Source organism: Argiope bruennichi, chromosome 10 (assembly GCF_947563725.1).
Source record: "Argiope bruennichi chromosome 10, qqArgBrue1.1, whole genome shotgun sequence".
NCBI lineage: Eukaryota > Metazoa > Arthropoda > Arachnida > Araneae > Araneidae > Argiope > Argiope bruennichi.
This window is the reverse complement of record NC_079160.1, coordinates 10718906-10739547: the sequence shown is the minus strand read 5'-3', so window position 1 is coordinate 10739547 and position 20642 is coordinate 10718906. Positions and strand designations below refer to the sequence as shown.

General features: G+C 28.9%; 1 protein-coding gene across 3 annotated transcripts in view; it reads left to right on the top strand.

Moving 5' to 3' along the window:
- Window positions 1–20642, top strand: part of LOC129989178 (parathyroid hormone/parathyroid hormone-related peptide receptor-like) — a 334785-nt gene that overhangs the window by 270378 nt on the left and 43765 nt on the right. For all 3 annotated transcript variants that reach the window (XM_056097548.1, XM_056097547.1, XM_056097549.1), the window contains exon 7: window positions 18343–18502. In XM_056097548.1, the coding sequence (XP_055953523.1) occupies window positions 18343–18502 (160 nt within the window). The remainder of the gene's footprint in view (window positions 1–18342; window positions 18503–20642) is intronic.

Below are 20642 nucleotides of genomic sequence, written 5' to 3'. Positions count from 1 at the left end.
GGAGGAGATTTATTTTACCTGCCACTTGTTAAATAAAGAGAAATATTCACCGCATTCTTTCTCGTACAAAAGTTCTAAGCACGTTTTTTTAAATGTATATTTTGAAAGCTTCTATAATGAGCAATGTAAGATTACAGCATTGTTACTTAAAATGAGAGAGCTTATCGTGTGTATATCTTTATTAACAGTGGTAAATAAAAAAAGTACGAACTTTTTTTCTGTAAAATCTTCCGTCTTTTCTCAAATGATTTAACCTTTTGCTTCGTTTTTAAAAGTTACTACATAGTGAAATGCGAACGCGGAAAAAAGGTAAATACGTCTACTACTGTAACATATTTATACCTTTTTATTTTCTCGTATGCGAAGTATAAAGAAAGTATTTCCACTGTCAAAAAAAAAAAAAAAAAAAATTCGAATTCTGGATTTTGACGTATCTCCATATTTTAGACTGGCTCCCTGAGTACGAGAAACACATGTGTGGCATTATGTCTACCTGTGACAAAGATAACTCCAAAACCTTTTGAGCTAAACGGATGAAATTTTGTATATGATCTTGACACCGAATGTGCCTGAATCAAGCCTGTTAAGAGGAAGTCTGTCTGCCTGGCTGTCCCAATGTACTTTAACATGGCAACTACAAAATGAAGAGAGCTAAGTTGATGAAATTCGGTACACTGATTTGGCATTTGGCTTTTACAACAAAACTGTAAGCTTCAAAACCTTGATCTAACGAGAAATGGAATGAGTTATAATTACATAATTTTATTTATTTTTTCTACAATAATAAACGGCATAAAAATCCGCCATATTTACATAGATTGTTTGAACGTGTGCAATGTCATTCGCATCTAATTAAATTATATACATATTTTTAATCACTTTATGAACGTACTTGAGCATTGCCACTTACGTCTTGGAAATGTAATGTATTCATCATTATTGAGTTCATTAACAAGTTGATCTTGATACTTTGAATTTCTAGAGTAGATTCTAATAACATAAGTAGATTTGCTTCTTTATATTAGGAAACTGCAAAAAAAAATCTACCATTTTACAAAGGTTGCTTCAACATGTGCGTTGCCATTCACGTCTAATTAAATTATGTACACATTTTTAATCACTTTATGAACGTATTTGCGTATTACCACTTACGTTTTGGAAATGCATTGTATTCATCATTATTGAGTTTATTTATATGAGCTTTTTCCTCGGGATAATTTGAATTTCAGGAAAAACTTCTAAACTGAAGCAATTTATATAAAACAGTTTATGTTCTGACAAAAAAGTTTGCTTTATCAAATGAATCAAACTCTTTATACATATATACCGAGTTTCAATTTTTTTTTAAAAAAAACTCTTCTTCAGCAGTTTTTTCTTAAATATAAGAAATTAAACTAGATTTAAAAAAATCAGCCCTAACAAAGACAAGTGAACAGTTTTGTTATTTCAAAATTCACTATAAATAACCAAGGTTTTACTGATTAAATAACTTTCCGCATACTTTCATTTTATTTCGCGTGCCAAGAAGAAATTTCTTTTTCTTTTAAGGATGTCCGGCAGGGGATGTTATTGTGCTCATTTTAATTAAATTCCCAGCATTAAGAAAAAAATGCGAGAAGAAGTTTCATTCGGGAGACATTTTATGATTGTCGGGGATATTTTTCGCAGTAATTAAACTTTGCTTCCAAACAGCGCTTCATCTGTACAACCCGCCTAATTAAAAGAGAGTGCGAACTGCTTAATGTTACAAAGGCATTAATTAATTATCAAGGGGGGTAGGACATTTCCTCCCCCCTATGGAGGTAGGGGGGAGGAAAGGAATGATAAATCGTTTACTCTGGCTACTAATTAACGTGTGAATGAAATAATCGAATAAGTGAAGAAAGATCAGAATGACTTATGCTCTAAAAGTCTTTTTTTCTTATTTGTTATACTTAAAATAATCGTTTACGAAAATATCGTACTAAAACTTGGGAGCCGAGCAAACTTTAAAGAAATATAAATCGATAAAATTAAGAATAAGAAAAGCATCTTTAAATATCAGATTTTTAACAAGATAGAGATTAGCAGATGGCGTTTAAAAGACTTATTTGCAGTTAATATATTCTGACATTAGTCAACTGACATTTAAGAAAAAATGTGTCTTTCATTTTGTTTATAGTCAAACGGATTTTTCAATATAAATAATTAAAATTTAAGAACAATTTTGGTAAGTCCATTCGCATTTGGGAATCAAGTGCTGTTTAAAATTAGGAATAGAATAAATAAAATGCAGCCTATTTTTGTCTTTAGTTAACTCCGTTTAGAAATTCAGCTATCATCATCCATATTTATTCTTCTGGCACCAAATTATATTCTGCAGTTTATAATATTAATTAATCATTCACGTGACATATATATTACTTTAGTAATGTCATTTTTCCTGCAGATGAGTTTTGTTTCATTTTTTTTTTCTTTATGGAAATCGAAATTCTGTTTCCATTCCCCAAGCATATGACATTTAATGAGAACTGTCGGAATCCCTGACAACACTTTATGACCGCCTTGTTAAGATGATTAGAGACAAATTTAGTTAGAGCAGTTTTGCTAAGAATATTAGCGAAAGAATGTTTTTTAAATTCAATTTTACCAAGCATTGAACTGTTAAAAAAGTATATATAACATTTTCTCTGAAACTGCAACATTATTTCGTGTATTCTCAATATTTTTTGCAAGTATAAAATTGATCAAGCATTCAAAGAAACTTTTTCAAATTATCACTTAATGTTGAAACAAAGAGACTCTAACCCTTTTAACTTTCGTGTCTGAGCTTCATTGGGCATCGACTTATTATACTCTTAAATTCAAAAGCTGAAATAAAGTCATTCTCTCTTAGATGCTATTTGATATAAAAATGATGAGTAATCCCTATACATCTCAAATAATTTTAATTAGGGAATCAATGATTGTTTCTGGTTGAACTTAATTGTATTAATGACACATTTTGAAGGAACGCAAATCAATTTTAAAACGGACCTCGTAATTTTTTTCCGTGATCAGATGACGAGGAAGATACTTGATCTGAACTGATCCCCCCCCCACACACATCAAAGCATTTGCACCACACAAGCAGAAGAACCATGTTGTCAATTTTAACATGCACATATCTACAAAAACGACGGATCTTTAATGTAATGAGTACCGAATTAAAGGCTTCCGGTTCCGAAAGCGAAACCGTACCACCACGGCTCCAATAAATTTCTAAACCAGAGGGATTGTAAGGTTTAGTGGCGCAAGAGCCATACCTGGCCATACTGCGCCAGACCTATGGTTTTCTAAACCAGAAGAAGTGTAATTAGGTGATAGAGAAAACGACACAGTTAAAGAAATAAATTATAAAATGCATTCTTTAAAATACCCTTTTATAAATCTTTCTAAACTCACATTTAACAATAAATATTGGGAATATATTGACTAGAGACTGATTATAAACTCTTTATAAAACAATATTCATAAAGCTATAGATATTTTGCTATTACTATTGCTATTTGCTATTAGTAGTTAAAAATATGTGATTTTTTTTAAATATTCACACAGCGGAAACATTAATTCACAAATAGCCATTGCATAATTTTAACACTGAAAATCAGATGATTTTTTAAAAATTTTATATCATGTATTACTAAATAATTTTGCATATGTGTACTATGTATAATCTGTGTTGAAAATCATTTTTAACAAGAATTGCGAATTCGGAATTTTAGAAAGAAAGCTTGCATATAGAAACAATTCAGAATGAAATAATTTTTTAAACATTCTGTTTTACAATGCAAAAGATTTATGGGCAATATATACAAATATTATATCTATTTTTTAAAACTATATAAACTAGTCTATTACTGATATATACTAGTCTTAAATCTTCTTTTTCTGTGAAAATAAACATCTGCATTTTCATATTTAAATTTTATATACTCAGTATATTGTTTGGTATTTTTGAGTTCATTTTCTTTCGGTTTCAATGATATCACTCTTTGTGAAGTGGTTTCAGTAACAAAATGAAACTTGTAAATTGAGATTTCTTTCATAACATCACTGTTCACTAAATGGATAAAGATTTATAGGTTTATACTGAATAGTTGATTTAACGAGTCATACGATTTTCATAACATTGCTGATTTCATCTAACTTTGCAACAGGAAATAATGCATGCCTTAGTTAATCTTTTGGTCTCTTCAAATATAAAATTCAGGAAACTGTTAAAGAAAAGATAACTTAATTTGAATACATTTAAATTCTTTCTCTCTTCATAAAATAGTTTCACTTTCAAAGCAATTTAAGAAAATGCATTTTTGCATATCAGCAATATTTTGCAAAATACTTTTAATTTGTTTATATATTCAAGATTTCTTTCAGAAAATTCACAAATAGAAATATTTTGTCTACTAAGTGGATTTGTAGCATATTTTAATAAATTTTACATCGCAAATTATGAAAGTTAATATTTTTGTATATTTAATGCAAAATACGTTTTGATAGTGAATAACATTTTAGAAAATGTTTACGTCTTCATTTTTGAAAGTTTTCGTGAGTTAAAAAATAAACGAATTTAAGGTTGTTTTTTTTCGGAATTAATTTTCCTTTTTCTATGAAACTGAAAAATGTTATAAAAATAATTGTAATAAGAGTAAAGTGTTTTCCTAATTTTTTTAAGCATTTCCAGTGCAAATGTTCTGATATTTAAGGGCAGCCTAATGATAATTTATTTAAATATGAGACGCTTAATAGCTTTCATAGTTGTAATTGCTTTTATAATGAGTTGTTTTCGTTTTGTTTATCGCTAGGACCCGAAAAAGGAAATTAATAAACATTATAATCATTCTTATTTCTTTATATTCTCTTCTGAGTGTGCAAAATATAAAATAACACAAATATAAATTTATAAGCTATATATCATCAGGTTGGTAGTCAGCGATTTACTTTAGACGAGAACTTATTATCTAATAATTATACTCCCAGTTCATTAGCATGCGTGTAAGCATAGCACTGAAATAGGAAATAATAGAGTGTGATTCATTTGCCGCCTTTGGCGACCAGCTACTTAGCCGAGATGAATTTAATTTCATTAGAATTCTTATACATAATTTGATACTTATTCTCCCCTTAACAAATTTATTTAAATTTCAGTTTTATTTAGACATTTGTCTTACTTTCGTAGCTTTAGATTTCTTTTGTTTATTGTACTTTTGACTCTCCCTAGTGTTAAGTTACATAACATCTCATTTGCATAAAAATTTTACATATCCGCGTCTCTTAATAGTACGTTGTCTTACGTGGTGCTTTTTACTTCCTTTTCTTTTTCTCATAAAAAGTGCGCAATGATTTTTAACACTAAAATTTTGAGTAGTATTTTATTTATAACTAGCCATCTTTGACGACCAGCTAGTTAGCACAGAACAGAGAATATTTATGGCTTTTTTTCATCTCTTAATCATAGTTCGAATGTTAGCAACTCCCCCATCCCCCAAGAGCAATTTTTAATCGCAAAATGTGGCAGACATTAAAGCCGTGTTATTTTAATAGCCAATTTATTAATTGTGCTCACGAACCATCTTACTAGAGTCAAGTCTCATGGCATCAGAATACTATTAAAAACGTCCAGCTCATTGGCTTTCTAATTTTTACTTTTTTTATTCCTTATGGCAGGGGTGTTTGTGCTCCGGGGAAACCCCGGAATTCCGGGGATTTTGAACTTCGATCCCCGGAATTTCCGGGGATCGTCGTTCAAAAGGAAGTAGGAATAATAATGAATTATTTATTTTGATCTGGGTAATTTTGTTTGCTTTTAAAGCAGAAAACGCAAGGTCAGTGTGTGTGGTGAAAACTTTTCCTTTCTTTCTCCAAAGGCAGTGATAATGCGTGAAAAGGGGGAAAAAACTTCTTTTTTGTTCTTTCCTTATTGCGAGTTATGACTCATTCCCCCGGTTCTCGGACATTCTCTTCTGGATTCTTTTCGGCAAGTAGGCGCGGCAGAAAAAAAGGGGGAGACTTCGTTCGACCAGATGTGCGATAACGTGACTCTGGGTTCAAAGGTCTTATCTCTCCTGGCGTGGCGCCAATAAGTAGAGAAGGGGGATTTTTCGCCGTATTAGCTATTTGTCATTGATCGCTTCGCAACTTTTCTTTCTCCACTGTGTAAAATTTTCGTTTCATTTATTGATGCACGTGTAAATTTTTCGTTTCGCTTATTGAAATATTTTTTTATTTATGTACGCAAGAGAATTTCATTTAGAAATTTCAGCATATGAAACAGAAATTACCCCTTAAAAATTCATATCTAATTAGTTTTACAGCATTAGATCCAGAGCTAAGAGGTAAAACCAGTACAATATTAGCTTTTGAAAAATTATCATCTTTTATGTCCCATATTTTTAGTGATAATGAAAAGTCAAAAGTAGAAGCTGAAATAAGGTTATACCAGAGTGATATTGATATCACCAAAGAAATGCTCTACACATCTGATGAAAGTGGAAATCAAGTCAAGTGTACAATTGATAAATATTGGTCTAAAGTTTTTAATTTAAAAGATGATTTCACAAATGATTATAAGTATCCTACATTAGCTAAATTGGTCAAAGCCTGCCTTAGCTGCTTCCATGGCCCATTAGTGGAAAGTGCATTCAACTTAATGGATACACTTGTCACTGACTATAGAACCTCTCTTAAGATTGATTCCCTAGATGCAGTGCAGACTATTAAATATGATTTAATGGCTTCTAAAGAAACCTCATGTGAAAAATATGGCTCAAAAAATCCAATGACTGATCCAATTCACAAAGATCTCTTACTGAATATGAACAGAAGTTGGAAAACATATGGAAAGAGGACTTAAAAACATGTATTTCAGATGAGTCACCTATAAAAGTCTCTGAAAAACCTTCTACATTAGCAGAAAAGCAAACTGCTTCTACCTCTGCATGTGCAGTTCTCGAGGAAATTTCTTCAACTGTAAATGAGGAAAATAAAAGTCAACCTTCCTGCAATTATGAAGTTCACCACAAAAGAAAGACAAGCCCACAAACATCAGAAAATAAAAAAAAAGCAGCAGAAATTAGATAATTTTTTTAAAAGAATTAATTCAGGTAATTTAAAATATTTGCATAAAATGTAGTAGTTTATATGTTTGAAAATTTATGGTTATTAATTTTGCAAAAAAAGTAATTCATTGAACTTTTATAATTAGGTCATTCAATACTTCATAATTGTAATTTTTCATTTCTCCCCCCCCCCTTCTCGAAACTCCAAAATGCCGGTAGTAAGTCCGTAAAAGTTTCAGGGGATTTTTTGGGGTCCCACAAACACCCCTGTTATGGAAATCATTCAAATGTTAAACAGAATTCTCCCTTAGATTTCAAAACTTGAAAAAAAGTCTCGGTATAAAACATTTAATAATGAAAAAGGTTTGAATTTAAATTTAGCAACGATCAATCTTTGATATAACTTGGCAAAAGATATTTTTAAAAAAATGCCAAAATTCAGAGGAAATCTGTGCAACGGTTGAATTGCCATTATTAAAAACAAAAATAATTTTTTGTAAAGTTTCAATTGGTGTAGAAATCATTTTTGTGAAATTATATTTTGAAATGCAAAACTTTCCATTACTTCCATTCTAATTAAAAAAATATTTTTAAAAAAAATTCGATAACATCTGCATCTGTAAAAGCATATTTGTCCTAAATTTTGTAATTCAAAACTTAAGAATTTGTCCTGTAAAACGTAACACAAATGGATATTAGTAAAAATTGAAATATGCTAGTCTAGTTAGCTTAAAGATTAGTTAAATAATTCTTAATTTCTTAAAAGACTGTTTGTAGGTACTATAAGAAAGATGATCAAATAATATAAGAAAGTAAAACCTCATTATGATATTGCCAAATGATATAAAAAGATAATCTTTATTTATTATTATTATTATTATTTTGCTTTTGACGATGAAATAAAAGCAAAAAGCAGTTTAAACAGCAGGTATAGAAATTACTTTTGAAAACATGGAAAAAAAAATGTTTTTAAGAAATTGCCAATTTTTTTTCTCGACATCTAAATTATTATTAATAAAAATATAAATGTTTCGTATATTAACATATAGGTAATTGTTTTTTTAGATGTATTTCTCTAAATTGTTGGGCAAAAACCTCAAGTTTTTCTTAATTTTTAACTAAAATTCTAAAATAATTTTCAGATATTGACATTTCCACCTTCAAAAAGGTATCCATGCTAAGTTTAATAGTGTAACAGTATGCCTTATAAAGCGGCAACACATTCATATATTCGTTTCTGTTATTAGCAGATATATTCAGAAATCGCTGGACGAGCACCTTGCATGGCTAGCGTCGTGCATGACGAGCAAAATGTCCCGCTTGAATGTCTATAATAAAAAATGCTAATAAAATAATATATGTTACCACTGACAATAATCATGTTAATAAATGTTTTACTTAACGGGCGATGAATCACAGAAAGAGTGGCGAGGAGACATCGTGACGTCACATTCTGGATTGGCCTATATCAGTCTGCGTTGACAATTGTTTGTAGATAATCCCTGCATCTACATGAAAAAAGTTTTGGTTGGATAGCATTGCGGAACGCTATTCCGAGGAGTTTGAACAAGTGCCTGCAGAGCCTTATACAATGAGACAGTGTTTCTGGCCCACATTTTAATGCTTCATGTGGATCACAGCGACATCGATGAGGATGCCGAAAGCAGTGGCCCGAAGTACATAAGAACTTATGGATCTTCATTCTGCATCACAGCAAAAAAAACTTCTGAGATTTAGCCAGGAATGGAGGAAAAATAAGACTCCGCAGAGCAATGACTTCCCAATGAAATAAGGGAGATGATGAAAAGTGTAGGAAATTAGGGCATCTGCGTTTAGAAGCATCAATGTAATAGCAGTAGTTATCTACAACACGAATTCAGTTAATGCTGATGCTGTGAACCATTTTCATCAAATTTTACAGCGTAGCCCCCCGCCCCCCAAAAATGTCTGTATAATTTTTTTTTCTAATAAAGTTACACATTATAATGAATGAATTACATTATTATAAATTTGTTTGAGTATATTTTTTTCTCGGAATGGAGTACGTTGTCCTATTGAACATGATTCCTATAGAAAATATTGTTCGCTTAATTAGAATATCACATTACGAGTAACGGATGCTGCTTGTTAAGCGAGGTATCTACTGTATATCAAAACTCATAAAAACAGAGTTTTCTAATAATCCAGTTGTTCGCATAGGTGGTATGATAATAGTATAATTTTTATTAAAAACCAAGTATTTTTTTATGATTTAATCTATAAGACGAAAAATTTAAGCTGTGAACTTGCAAATTGGCCTTTTTCAGTTAATTCATAAAATTGACTTATCTTCACTGCATATGAAATATGACATCCACATATTAATTGAACTGAATCCACATATTAACTTCTTGTTTGTTTTGGTTTTATGATTTTAAATATCAATGCTTTAGACTAATTTAGTAATAGATAAATTAGTCTAATCTTTAGTAATAGCACTATTTAATCTCTAGTAATATCTAAATGAGTCTAATATTTAGTAACATCTTAGTCTAATCTTTTATAATAGTAATACCGAATCCTTAATAATATCTAAATTAGTCTTTAATAATATTTTCAGAATTCTGCAATTAAATTTAATGCGCCATTAATAACTTAAAAGTGGAACTTAGATACAATAATTCGTGATTCTTAAAGGGAATATATCTATCCTTTATGAAACTCTATTGCAGATTAATAACGAAAATAAAAAAAGAAAACCCATTATCCAACTTTATTTGACGTCATTTCAAATGTGCATTGCTGTTTTTTAATGCTTTATAATTTCGAAATCTTTAATTTTCTCATTTTTAAGCTGTTTGCTGAAGTCTGTTAACATTTTAAGCAATTAATTACTTTTCATTCCTTAAATCCTCCAAAGTAATTAATTTCTTAAGTGAAGCTTGATATTTCAATGACATATTTACACCCTAAGGTCATTTTTATATGAACAATTTTGTCGTTTTCAATAAAAAAAATAACAATAATTTTCAGTTTTATTACTGTTGTAAAAGAAAAAAAGTTGATTATTATAACTAATTCTCTAGAGATATAATCTCACTCTTATTTTGATAGAGCCGTAATTGAAATGATAATTGGAAATTCCGTGAATTTAAAATTCACTTTTTCCAATTTTGTTACAGAAGATGGAGGACATGCTGATAAAAAAAATCACCCACAATTGCTATCAAAAAGCTTCAGAAAATATTGATTCAGATTTCAAGTATTTATATTTATGTGTCTGTATTTCAGCTGAAGAAGGTTATTTTGCAGTTAAGAGGACAGGGAATATTTGTATCACCCAGAAATTGCTTTTTCACTTTTATTCTAATAAGATAGGGAATTACAGAAATGTATAATTTGTATAGAATTGAAAAGTCAAAAGTTTATAAATTATCCTTTAACAATGAATTCATCAAAATAAATTAAGCTTTAATAATGAATCTAAGAGGAATTCGTATGTTAGAAGGATAAAGTTTTTTGCCTTTTTCTCGAAATAAGTTTTCTTCAAATTTCGCTTTGCATTTTAAGTGCTCATTCTAATCATATGAAACTTTAAACAGCCATATTTACAAATATCATGCATCTGTTAAACATATTTCTTTCAGCGCAATAATTTTAAGTTTTAGAAGCTATTTATCAAGCAAAATTTCATACATTTTTAAAATTTTTCAAGTTACATGGCCTTCATTACTTTTTAAAATATTTATTAATAGTATATTTAAATAAAGAAAAGTTCAATATAATTATTTATATAATATATGCTAATTTGGGGAATTATTTTTTTATACTCAGAATTATTTTTTCTGAGCATCACGATTTATATTTATGAGCTTGAAAATTATCGCAACACAAAGCATATTCGATTGATCATTTAAAAACAAATATTTTAAGAAGAAAATATATTCCTATTGCTTTATAATTAAAATAAATCATTCGTTCTGTATATCATAAATTTTCTGTCAGATATTAAATTTCACTTGAGAAAAAAAAATTCCCTTTTTTACAAATAGAATTTCAGCAATTTTCATCGTCACAAACGTCTCAGTTCCCTTAATTCTTTTTTCTGCAGGAATATTATTTGAAGTTTAGAATCATTTAGACATTATATTTAATATGCAAAATTATAACTATTTTTTTTAAATAATGAAGTTAATAATATAAAAAAAAACAATGGAACATCAAGAATATTCTTAACTTGATTCTTCGTATTTTAACACAATATGGTAGTTTCCTTTATAGTTAAAGTAGAGTGGAGAAAGTTTAATCCTCTCGCTCTATTTCTTTTATTCCGTCAAGTTTACATCTTCCACCCCCCTCCACCCCCGACTGGAACAAAAATTCTACTCAGATCTAAAAAAAGTTGCTAGCAAGACCAATTTCCATAAGTCTAAACATTTATATTTTTGAATCACTGCATTTCACGTAAGCTTAAATATGCCAATTGATAAGCTCCTCTCAAAATTTAATACTTATCTGCTATTTCAATGATGCTCCATTTCATACATCTAGCTATTTTCATTTTTAAGTTAAGTTTTATGGTTACTGAAAATAAACAGAAATATTTCTCATTGACGCAAGTCCTACAAAAATTGTATTGTGTGATTTGGCAAAATCGGTTTGGGCTCTTTTTCATGAAATTTTCATTATGAAGCAATTTTTTAAAATTCAAATCTGAACTCTTGTAATTTCCTGCATTGGTCAGCTTGACTTGAGCAACGTACGTAGAAATTAGAATGTAGTATTTCTGAGCAGCATACTTCATGTTGCGTATTCAATTTGAGATTGGGAATCCATTGAGTAGAAATTCTGAATTCGCTCGCTGCGGAATGAATTGTTTAAAAATTATTTTAAGCACAATAAAAAACGAATATGTAATTCTTGATGAACAGAAATCGTGATCGTGCACAACAATAAAGAACAAATACGTAATTCTTTATGAACAAAAATCATGCAGAATAATAAGGAACAAATATATTATTCTTCATGATCAGAAATCGTGTAGAACAATAAGGAATAAATATGTAACTATTTAGGAATATAAAATGGAGCAATAAGGCACAAATACGTAATTCTTCATGAACAGAAATAGTGCAGAACAATAAGAAACAAACAGTTTATTCTTCATGAACAGAAATCGAGCAGAACAATAAGGAACAAATATGCAATTCTTCATGTTCAGAAATCGTGTAGAACAACTAGGACAAAACATAAAATTCTTCATGGATAGAAATCGTGCAGAACAATAATAAAATTACATTAAACTCATCGTTGATAAATTATAATCTATAAAACTCAAAGAGTTTTGCGCATTCGTTTTTTTTTTAAGAAACTAAATTGCTTGTACGTGAAAATAGATTTGGTTCTTAGACTTGCGTGTACTTTCGAAGTAGATTGTTTCTAAGAAATAAAGATTTTTCTCTAAAGTTTCTAATTCATTTCTTCCAACACGTGCGTGTTAGAAAATTTTTTCCAGTTTTCTTAAGAGAAAAATATCTGGACTGAAATTCTTGAACAGAATTCAGAAACGAAAGCACGGAAAAGTTATTTCAGAAAATGAGAAAAACTTTTCAAGTATATTTTTTTTTAAGTTAGAAAAAGAGCAAGTTGTATTTCTACAAATGATAATTGAAAAATGTAAGTTGGATTCGCTGACAACGAATATGGCCATCATACAATACTTGAAAAACGTAACTTAGATTTTAAAAAAATGATTCAATACTACATAATGGATTATATCAAATATCATGTATTTTACAATGATAATTTCATGATGGAGAAAAAGTGGTATCTAATAAATAATAACTCAAGATAAAATTAATAATACTATTATTAATTTGATTGATAATTGATTCCAATCATTTTCTTTAATTTCAAAATCTATTTTGTTTTCTAAAATTTTGTAGAACTGCGTTAATATATGTTTGATTCTGTTGAAACGTGACTTTATTTTCTTTATAATTTTTGCAATGTGTTATATTAAAAATTCATTATTACTTCTTAGGTACTTTATTCAGATATTCCATGCCTGATTCATCACACATGAAAATTCAAAGATTTTTAAAATTGTAATTCTATAATATCTTATAATCTCTCACTAACTCATTCTCTCTTTATATATATGAATATATGTATTTATATATATGATATCTCTTAATCTAATTTGAGTCTTAGTTAATTTCTTAATTTTTATCTTAATTTAGTTTATATTAACTTTATTCTGAAATGTTCTCTTATTTCCTGATCCAGCTACCACTTTTTTTTAAATTTAATTCAACACGCTTTCTGTAAAACTGCTGAATTCAGCAGGTTCTCACAATCCGAATGAAGGGATGAAAAAAACCCTAATGTTTACAACATTCTTTAAAAAATACCTAAATTTCCTTTTCCTAAGTCTGCACTTGTCAAAGAAATCCTTATCGAAATCTCATTGTAGAACCACTGGAGAGAATAATTTTGGTCACTTCTACTCTTGTATGGATGTGGACGGACGTATCTCGTCGCTTCTTCCTTGTACATAATGAGCTTCCGTGATGAAATAAAACAAAGTTAAAATTTCAAAAGTTTCTTCTATACAACCGCTCATCTTCTAAACTGCTAAGCACACACACACACACACGAACACACACACACACGAACACACACACACACACACACACACACACACACACACACACACACACACACACACACACACACACACACACACACACACACTCGAGCGCGCGCGCTCGTATTAGCTTATTACTTATGGTTAAATAACAACTATGGTATATAAAATAAAATACGAATTTCGTTGAGCATTTTTTTACAGTTGTACTGATTACAACGCTTTGCATTACTAATTAATAGATATGCAAAATATTATTACAAATATTTTGGAGTTGTCATTAAAAGAACATTTATTCAGAGGAAAGAAATTAAAAAAGAACTGAAGCAGAAAATGGAATCGAAAATAAAAAATAGGTTGAACTGTCGCCATATGAGTGATTGTTATGATTTACCTACGAAAACTGATGCTCATATCTTCCAAAACAATTTTCTTGCAAAAATAATTTTCTTCTTATCAAAAAATTAAATTACCTTTTTAATGATATCAATTCATTTCCATGTAACTTTTTCTTTAATTTCAATAGGATTTTTAATTCAGTTTGCTATGATGGTTTCCAAACTCATTCAATAAAATATTTAATTACATGTTTTTGTCAATTATTCGCTTCTTAGTAGAACTTTTACTTCCGCTTTTATTTCGTAACAAATACATTTTTTTTAATTCCGCAGCAAATTGATTCAATTCAATTCATGTTTTGCAGTCGGATCAAATAAAAAACTGAAATGATTTTTTAATGCTGAAGAACAAATGGGTCGCAAAAAGTGGTTAGTTCCTAAATAATTAATATAGCGAAGAATTCAAAGCCTTGGTCCATTCTAAAATTTCAAGGAAATTACAAAGTTTTTTTTTTACGCATTTAAATTTTTTTATCTGACAATTTAACAAAATATGGATAGTTTTTCTCATAAATATAGTTTTATAACTGAGTTAATAATGTAGTTGCGTACAGAATAACTGACAAAAAGTATGGTACGTAATTCTTTTTACAAAATTTGTGATTGCATATAATCGTAAATGAAATGTAAAAAATATAAATTTTTCTTGAATGTTTAGGGCTGTACACATAGTTACTTTGAAAATGTCTAATCCGTAAATTCATTATTTCTTATATTTGTTACAGTACACTGTTAATCATATTATGTGGAGTGTGCCTCTTTTGGATATTATTTTTGTTGTATCGAAGGAATTTTTTAATTACAGAATAAGAATTTCGTGAAACCACATACAATTTTTCCCTTTTCCAAAAGCTGTTCTTTGCATTCTTCATTATTAAGAGAACACAGAGAAAATGATATGAACAACCACAAACTACAAGCTATTTATCGACAAACTTAAGACACAATAATACAATATATTTTTGCAACTGACCTGTTAATTGATATTTTTAAAACTACTGAGTCATAAAATGATACAACTCATTTGTTTTCAATGTGTCTTATTAATTAACATTTCAGAGCACAAAGTTCTTTATTGCATAAAGGAGACTAGGTAAAATATAAAAATGTTTCCGTTCTTATCTGACCCAGTAACTGATTTTCAAGCGATTCAAAGTGGTATATTTATTTTGAACTTAAATAGTATTTGCTTTAAACAGTAAATAAGTGTACTTTGCACCTTTTGAATCTTTATAGACACTGCTTAAAAATTATGAAATATTTCTTTTTATATTGTCCTTGATCGTATTAGTCATACATCACAAAATAGCTAGGTTTTGATATTAAATAAATTTGAAATGAAGAAATAACATATAAATAAAAAAGTTTCACACTTCAGAAAATTCAGGAATCTGCTCGTGCTTTAAAGTTTTTGTTTTCTTAATCTGTATCTAGAAGGCGACATCGCGAGTGTTACTTTTTGCTTTCTCGTTCTTACACTTTAAAAAATAAATTGAATTTATTAAAATTTTATTTTATTCGCGACGTTATAATAAAAATGATGGAAATTTTTTAAAGAACTGAACTAATCTTTCGATGGATGTTTTTCCATCATCGATAAAGTATGAAATAAGCTGTATTTTTATACCAGAATAATTTAAATAAATTCAGAGAGAATGCATAACTTTAAATGGCACTTAACTATATTTCTTGAACCCTTAACTAACGAGCGGCTGTTAAATCGGGGATAACTAAGCAACCTGATATCCAGCAATTCCTTTAACTCGTTCAAGACTAATGGGATATTAATTACTAACTCGCCAAAATTACATTCCTTCTACTCTAATCGCTCACGTATTTCAAAAGAGTTTAAATTAAAATGTAATTTAATGACTAATAAGTAACGGCGCAATCACTTGAATCTTGAGCAGAAGGGAGAAAATGGCAAAAACTCATTCTAACTAACAACTGAAACATAATTATCTACTATTAAAAGTTTTGCGGCAATGATTATGTTAATAACAAACAAACAAAAGCTTAAGTTTTTTCCTAAGTTTTTTTTAAAGGAAAAAAGCTTATGATAGATGAGAATTGACTTTAAGTGTTCACTTTTTATTCTTCTAAAGGGGGGGGGGGGATTTTGTTGTTCCTAATTAACTTCCTTCTGTGAAGTAATTAGATGAACACATTTTTTTATGAAACGTTGCCAATTTTAGATGTGAATTCAGTTCCTGTAATTATCTGCAAGGCTATATTTTTCATTTATATTCAATGCTTGTTTAAATATCAGCAAGAAGTAGAATGCGTTAATGAAAACAATCTTGTAAGATGACTAGTAAAGAAAATGAAAAGAAAAAAATTAGTTTCTTCATGCATTTGCTTTAATTACTTAAAAAGAACAGAATCCTAATTAAAATTGCCGATCATTTTAAATTGTACTAGGACATAAAGTATTAAAAAAGGTTTTGAAATTAAAGTACAGATTTTAGGAAACATTTCGAAAATCTGTAAAAGTTTTGTTAATTCATTTGATAGTAGAAAATAAACGTTTGATATTTAATGATTTGGTTTTACTTTGTCGTATGCATTGTATATAGATAGTTTTGTACTCGTCAAAAAATTCGAATTCGAGATTTCGAAGACATTTTTGGAAAATGTCCGTTTGTTATCTGTGTTTTATATAAGAAACAAAATATTCTCTTTAAGCCATAAAAAATGATTTGCTTTTACTTTCTTTCGAATTATAATCTAACTTGAATTTGAATAATATTTCAAAAAATTGACTTTAATAAATATATGTCTTTCCGAGTTACATCCACAACCAATAAGTGCTGCGAACGGGATGTTCCGTCAGAGTGAATCTTTTCGAAATTTTCCCTAAACGTAAATTGTTCCAATTAAGCATTAATGATGCAACATCGAGAGCAATTAGTTAATGTTTCATTAACAAGATACTTGCAGGACACCAAATGGTCACGTAGTCGCTAATGTAACTACTGCAAGCGCAACATTTCTTTGCTGTTTTAGGAACACTTTGCTAATACATACAAGCGTTTACAGTGTTAACGCGTTTTAGTTTTAATTATGTCAAGCATCATAAAGAATCTTTTGTTTGCAAAATCTATGAATTTTCATAGCAACTGATGGTTAGAACTGAAATTTCTTAAACATGGCATCTCATTATAAACGGCAATTAATATAATAATTTAGATCAAATATGAATTTTTATATTTATTTTGATGCACGGAAATATCCAATGTTTTTTTTTATTACTACGCTAAATATTTTCAATGAGCCAATCTGTATATATGAAAGGCTAATATATGCGGGGCAGTAATCTCTCTCTTATTATATATTGTCGAATCGAAGAGCAATTAAGCGCAAACAAATCAATATGCAAACGTTTCGAACCGCTTCATTTTACAGTTGCACTTCATTCTACGCTTCGCTAATTAATGAAGCTTGAAAATTCATTACAAATCGTCTGTATTGGGTTCATCAAAAACCTTGTCTACTTAGAGGAAAGAATTGAAGAAAAAGGTGTCGAACAAAGTCCAATCTAGTACGAAATACACTTAGTCATTACTACAGGATTAATCGTTATGATTTGCGAAGGAAATTGTAAATCATATATTCCAAAACTATTATTTCCAAAAAAATTGTTTTGGGATTATCATAAATCTAAACAAGTAAGCTTTTTTAACAATATCAATTTCATTTCTACACAATGTTTTCTTGATTTTTATATATTTATAATGTAATATACAATTTGTTATGGGTAATTTTTAACTTTGTGGAATTCAAACTCATCAAAACATTCATGCGCGTGCTTTTAACAAAGTTAAAATAAGGATTTAAATATAAACGCTTTCTTTGGACATTAATTCCGAAGTACTATTTTCCCTTCCGCTTTTTTTTCGTAATATATTTTGTAATATTTTTGAAACACGAGTAATAGTTTATATATATATATATATATATATATATATATATATATATATATATATATATATATATATATATATATATATATATATATATATATATATACTACTGCTCGTACTTAAAATATCAGTAATTTTGGTGAACAGACCAGTCTCCAAAGACGGCAAGTATAAATATATAATCTTAAAAATATAATGTATTAAACTGTAGTGTTTGTTCCGATTAGGTACATATATTTTCTTTTGTTATCCTGTAAAATTGTGAAACAATCATAGATATTTACGATAAACACTCACATGTGCGATGATTCTTACAGGGCAGCACCCTTTGTAAAGCACTGACCTGCTTCTGGCAGTACTGCTTGATGGCGAATTACTGCTGGATTCTGATGGAGGGACTCTACCTGCACAATCTCGTCTTCTTGTCCATGTTCACCGACACCGCCGGCATACTCAAGTACGGCATTCTGGGTTGGGGTAAGTACTGGCATTCTTTCACCTTCTTAATGTTTACATTACCATGGCAGCGACTGTTTTTAATTAGTTATTTCGAAATGAGAAAATTTCACTGATTTTTCTGATAAGTAAAGTAAATGGTTCGAAACGTTAATATTTCAAAACATACAAGTATAAAAATATTTAAGCTAGAATTAATTCTATAAAAGGATTTCAATTTTCTCCTGTTATTCATTCTTTTTCGCACACCTAGACATAAACAAATCATTTTAATGTTAATGAACTCACCTAATTGTTTTTCAAGCACGTAAATTTTATAGTTTTCAAATATATTCGGCTAGACTTAAGGTTTACGTTCGGTCATCAAAGTTGAATGATTTTTGGGGGGGATTTTTCTCCAAATGTCATCTTGTTAATTTTTTATAGCAACTTTAATAGTCCTTTGTTAGTTTTTCTTTTTAGCCATTCAAGATCACAGACTTCATGCATGTTTTGAGGTGGTAGGCCCGATTTTCTCGCACTTGGCGAGAAAGTGGACAAAAACATTTTTTTACAATAAGCACTCACTATTAATTCGTTCAATAACAAAAATTGGCGGAAGATTCGTCATGATTTCAATTTTATGGCTAGTCATAAGCGATAATTCATGTACCTAATTATGACATTCTAAGTATAGGGAAACAAATAATCTAATCAATGAATGTGAGGAAACTAAGCATAACTTTAAATTGATGATTTCTAATAAATTAAGATTTGATGTAAATTAAAGTATGTTTCCAGATAACTTAGGCGCAATAGTAATTCACTTTGAAGTGAATCTTCAAAGCGCATTATTGATTGTTTGTTAAATAATAGTCAAGTCAATTTTAAAAAGTGAAATCAGAATAATTGCCTTGCTTTTGACAATCCTAAGTATCTAGAATAAAAAAAAATATATTTTAGGTTGATATCGGCAACTTATACGGTTAGCTGAAGCCAACACTGTTGTATTTAATTCATAAAACAATTTCATATTTCTAAATGTTATTAAATACGAAGAAAAATATCACAGAAATGTCATTTTCTACATTTACAACATTTTAAGGAGATCTATTGGTAGCTGAAAGGCAAGGACATTGTTAAATGTTTGTATTTTTGAGTCATAAAGCAATTTTTTAAGATTTTACATTCCGTAACAATCGACATAATCAATAAAATCTTTTTTAACCAGCATTTTAATTTTGATTATATTTAAGCTTCATATAAAGCAGGAATTTTTTTTTCTCGAACTTTTTCTTACAAAAAAAAATACTGAAATAATCCGGTTTTAAGGAAATATTAAAAAGCCCCATGGATGCACAGTTCCAGTGCTTTATAAAAACATTTTTGACATTATAATACGAGTATCAGCCTACCAAACACAATTCTTTTCTCAGTTTTACTGCAATGAACAATTTTGTTTTATTACAGGAATAATATTAGTTTTAGTTTCAGTAAAGCTATGATATTAGAGGAGAAAAATTGTTCTGAAGGAAAAAAAATGTTTTTTTTAAAAGTTTGGAGATGAGAAACTTTCAAACTGTATTTTTCGAAAGTAACAACATTACCAATATAACTTTTTATAAGAACCAAGAACTGTTTTTTACGTTAAACTTTGGTTATTTGCTACTTTTTTTTCTTATAAATTCATCAGAAAGAAAGTAAATTTATATCTAAAGCACACTTTTTGAAAATAGTACTTTAAGTTTTGAAGAATAATTTATTATCAAATATTATTATTATCAAATTCCTCCCCTCCAAAAAACAAAATGCTTTGAAACACATCATACCGAATTTTAAATGATTAAGATTCTCAACATTTGCTATTCTCGAGCTTAAGTATTTAAATGAAAGTAGGTGTATAAGATCCTTTACCCAATTCATTTTTCATAAATTAATAATAGAAACTTTTTTATAATTATTTTTAAATCGATAATTTTTATGTTTATTTCATTGGGTTTAAATAAACAAAACTAATTGTATTAGATCTTTGTTTTCTTTTTTCACACAGCTAGATTTAAAATTTATTTTTACAATCAGCTAAGCGTTTTTCATACTTAAGTATGCTCTACGTGTTTTTAGAATAAATAATCAGCAAAACAGAAGGATGGAAGTTGTTAAAAAAGCACTAAAATCTCTAAAG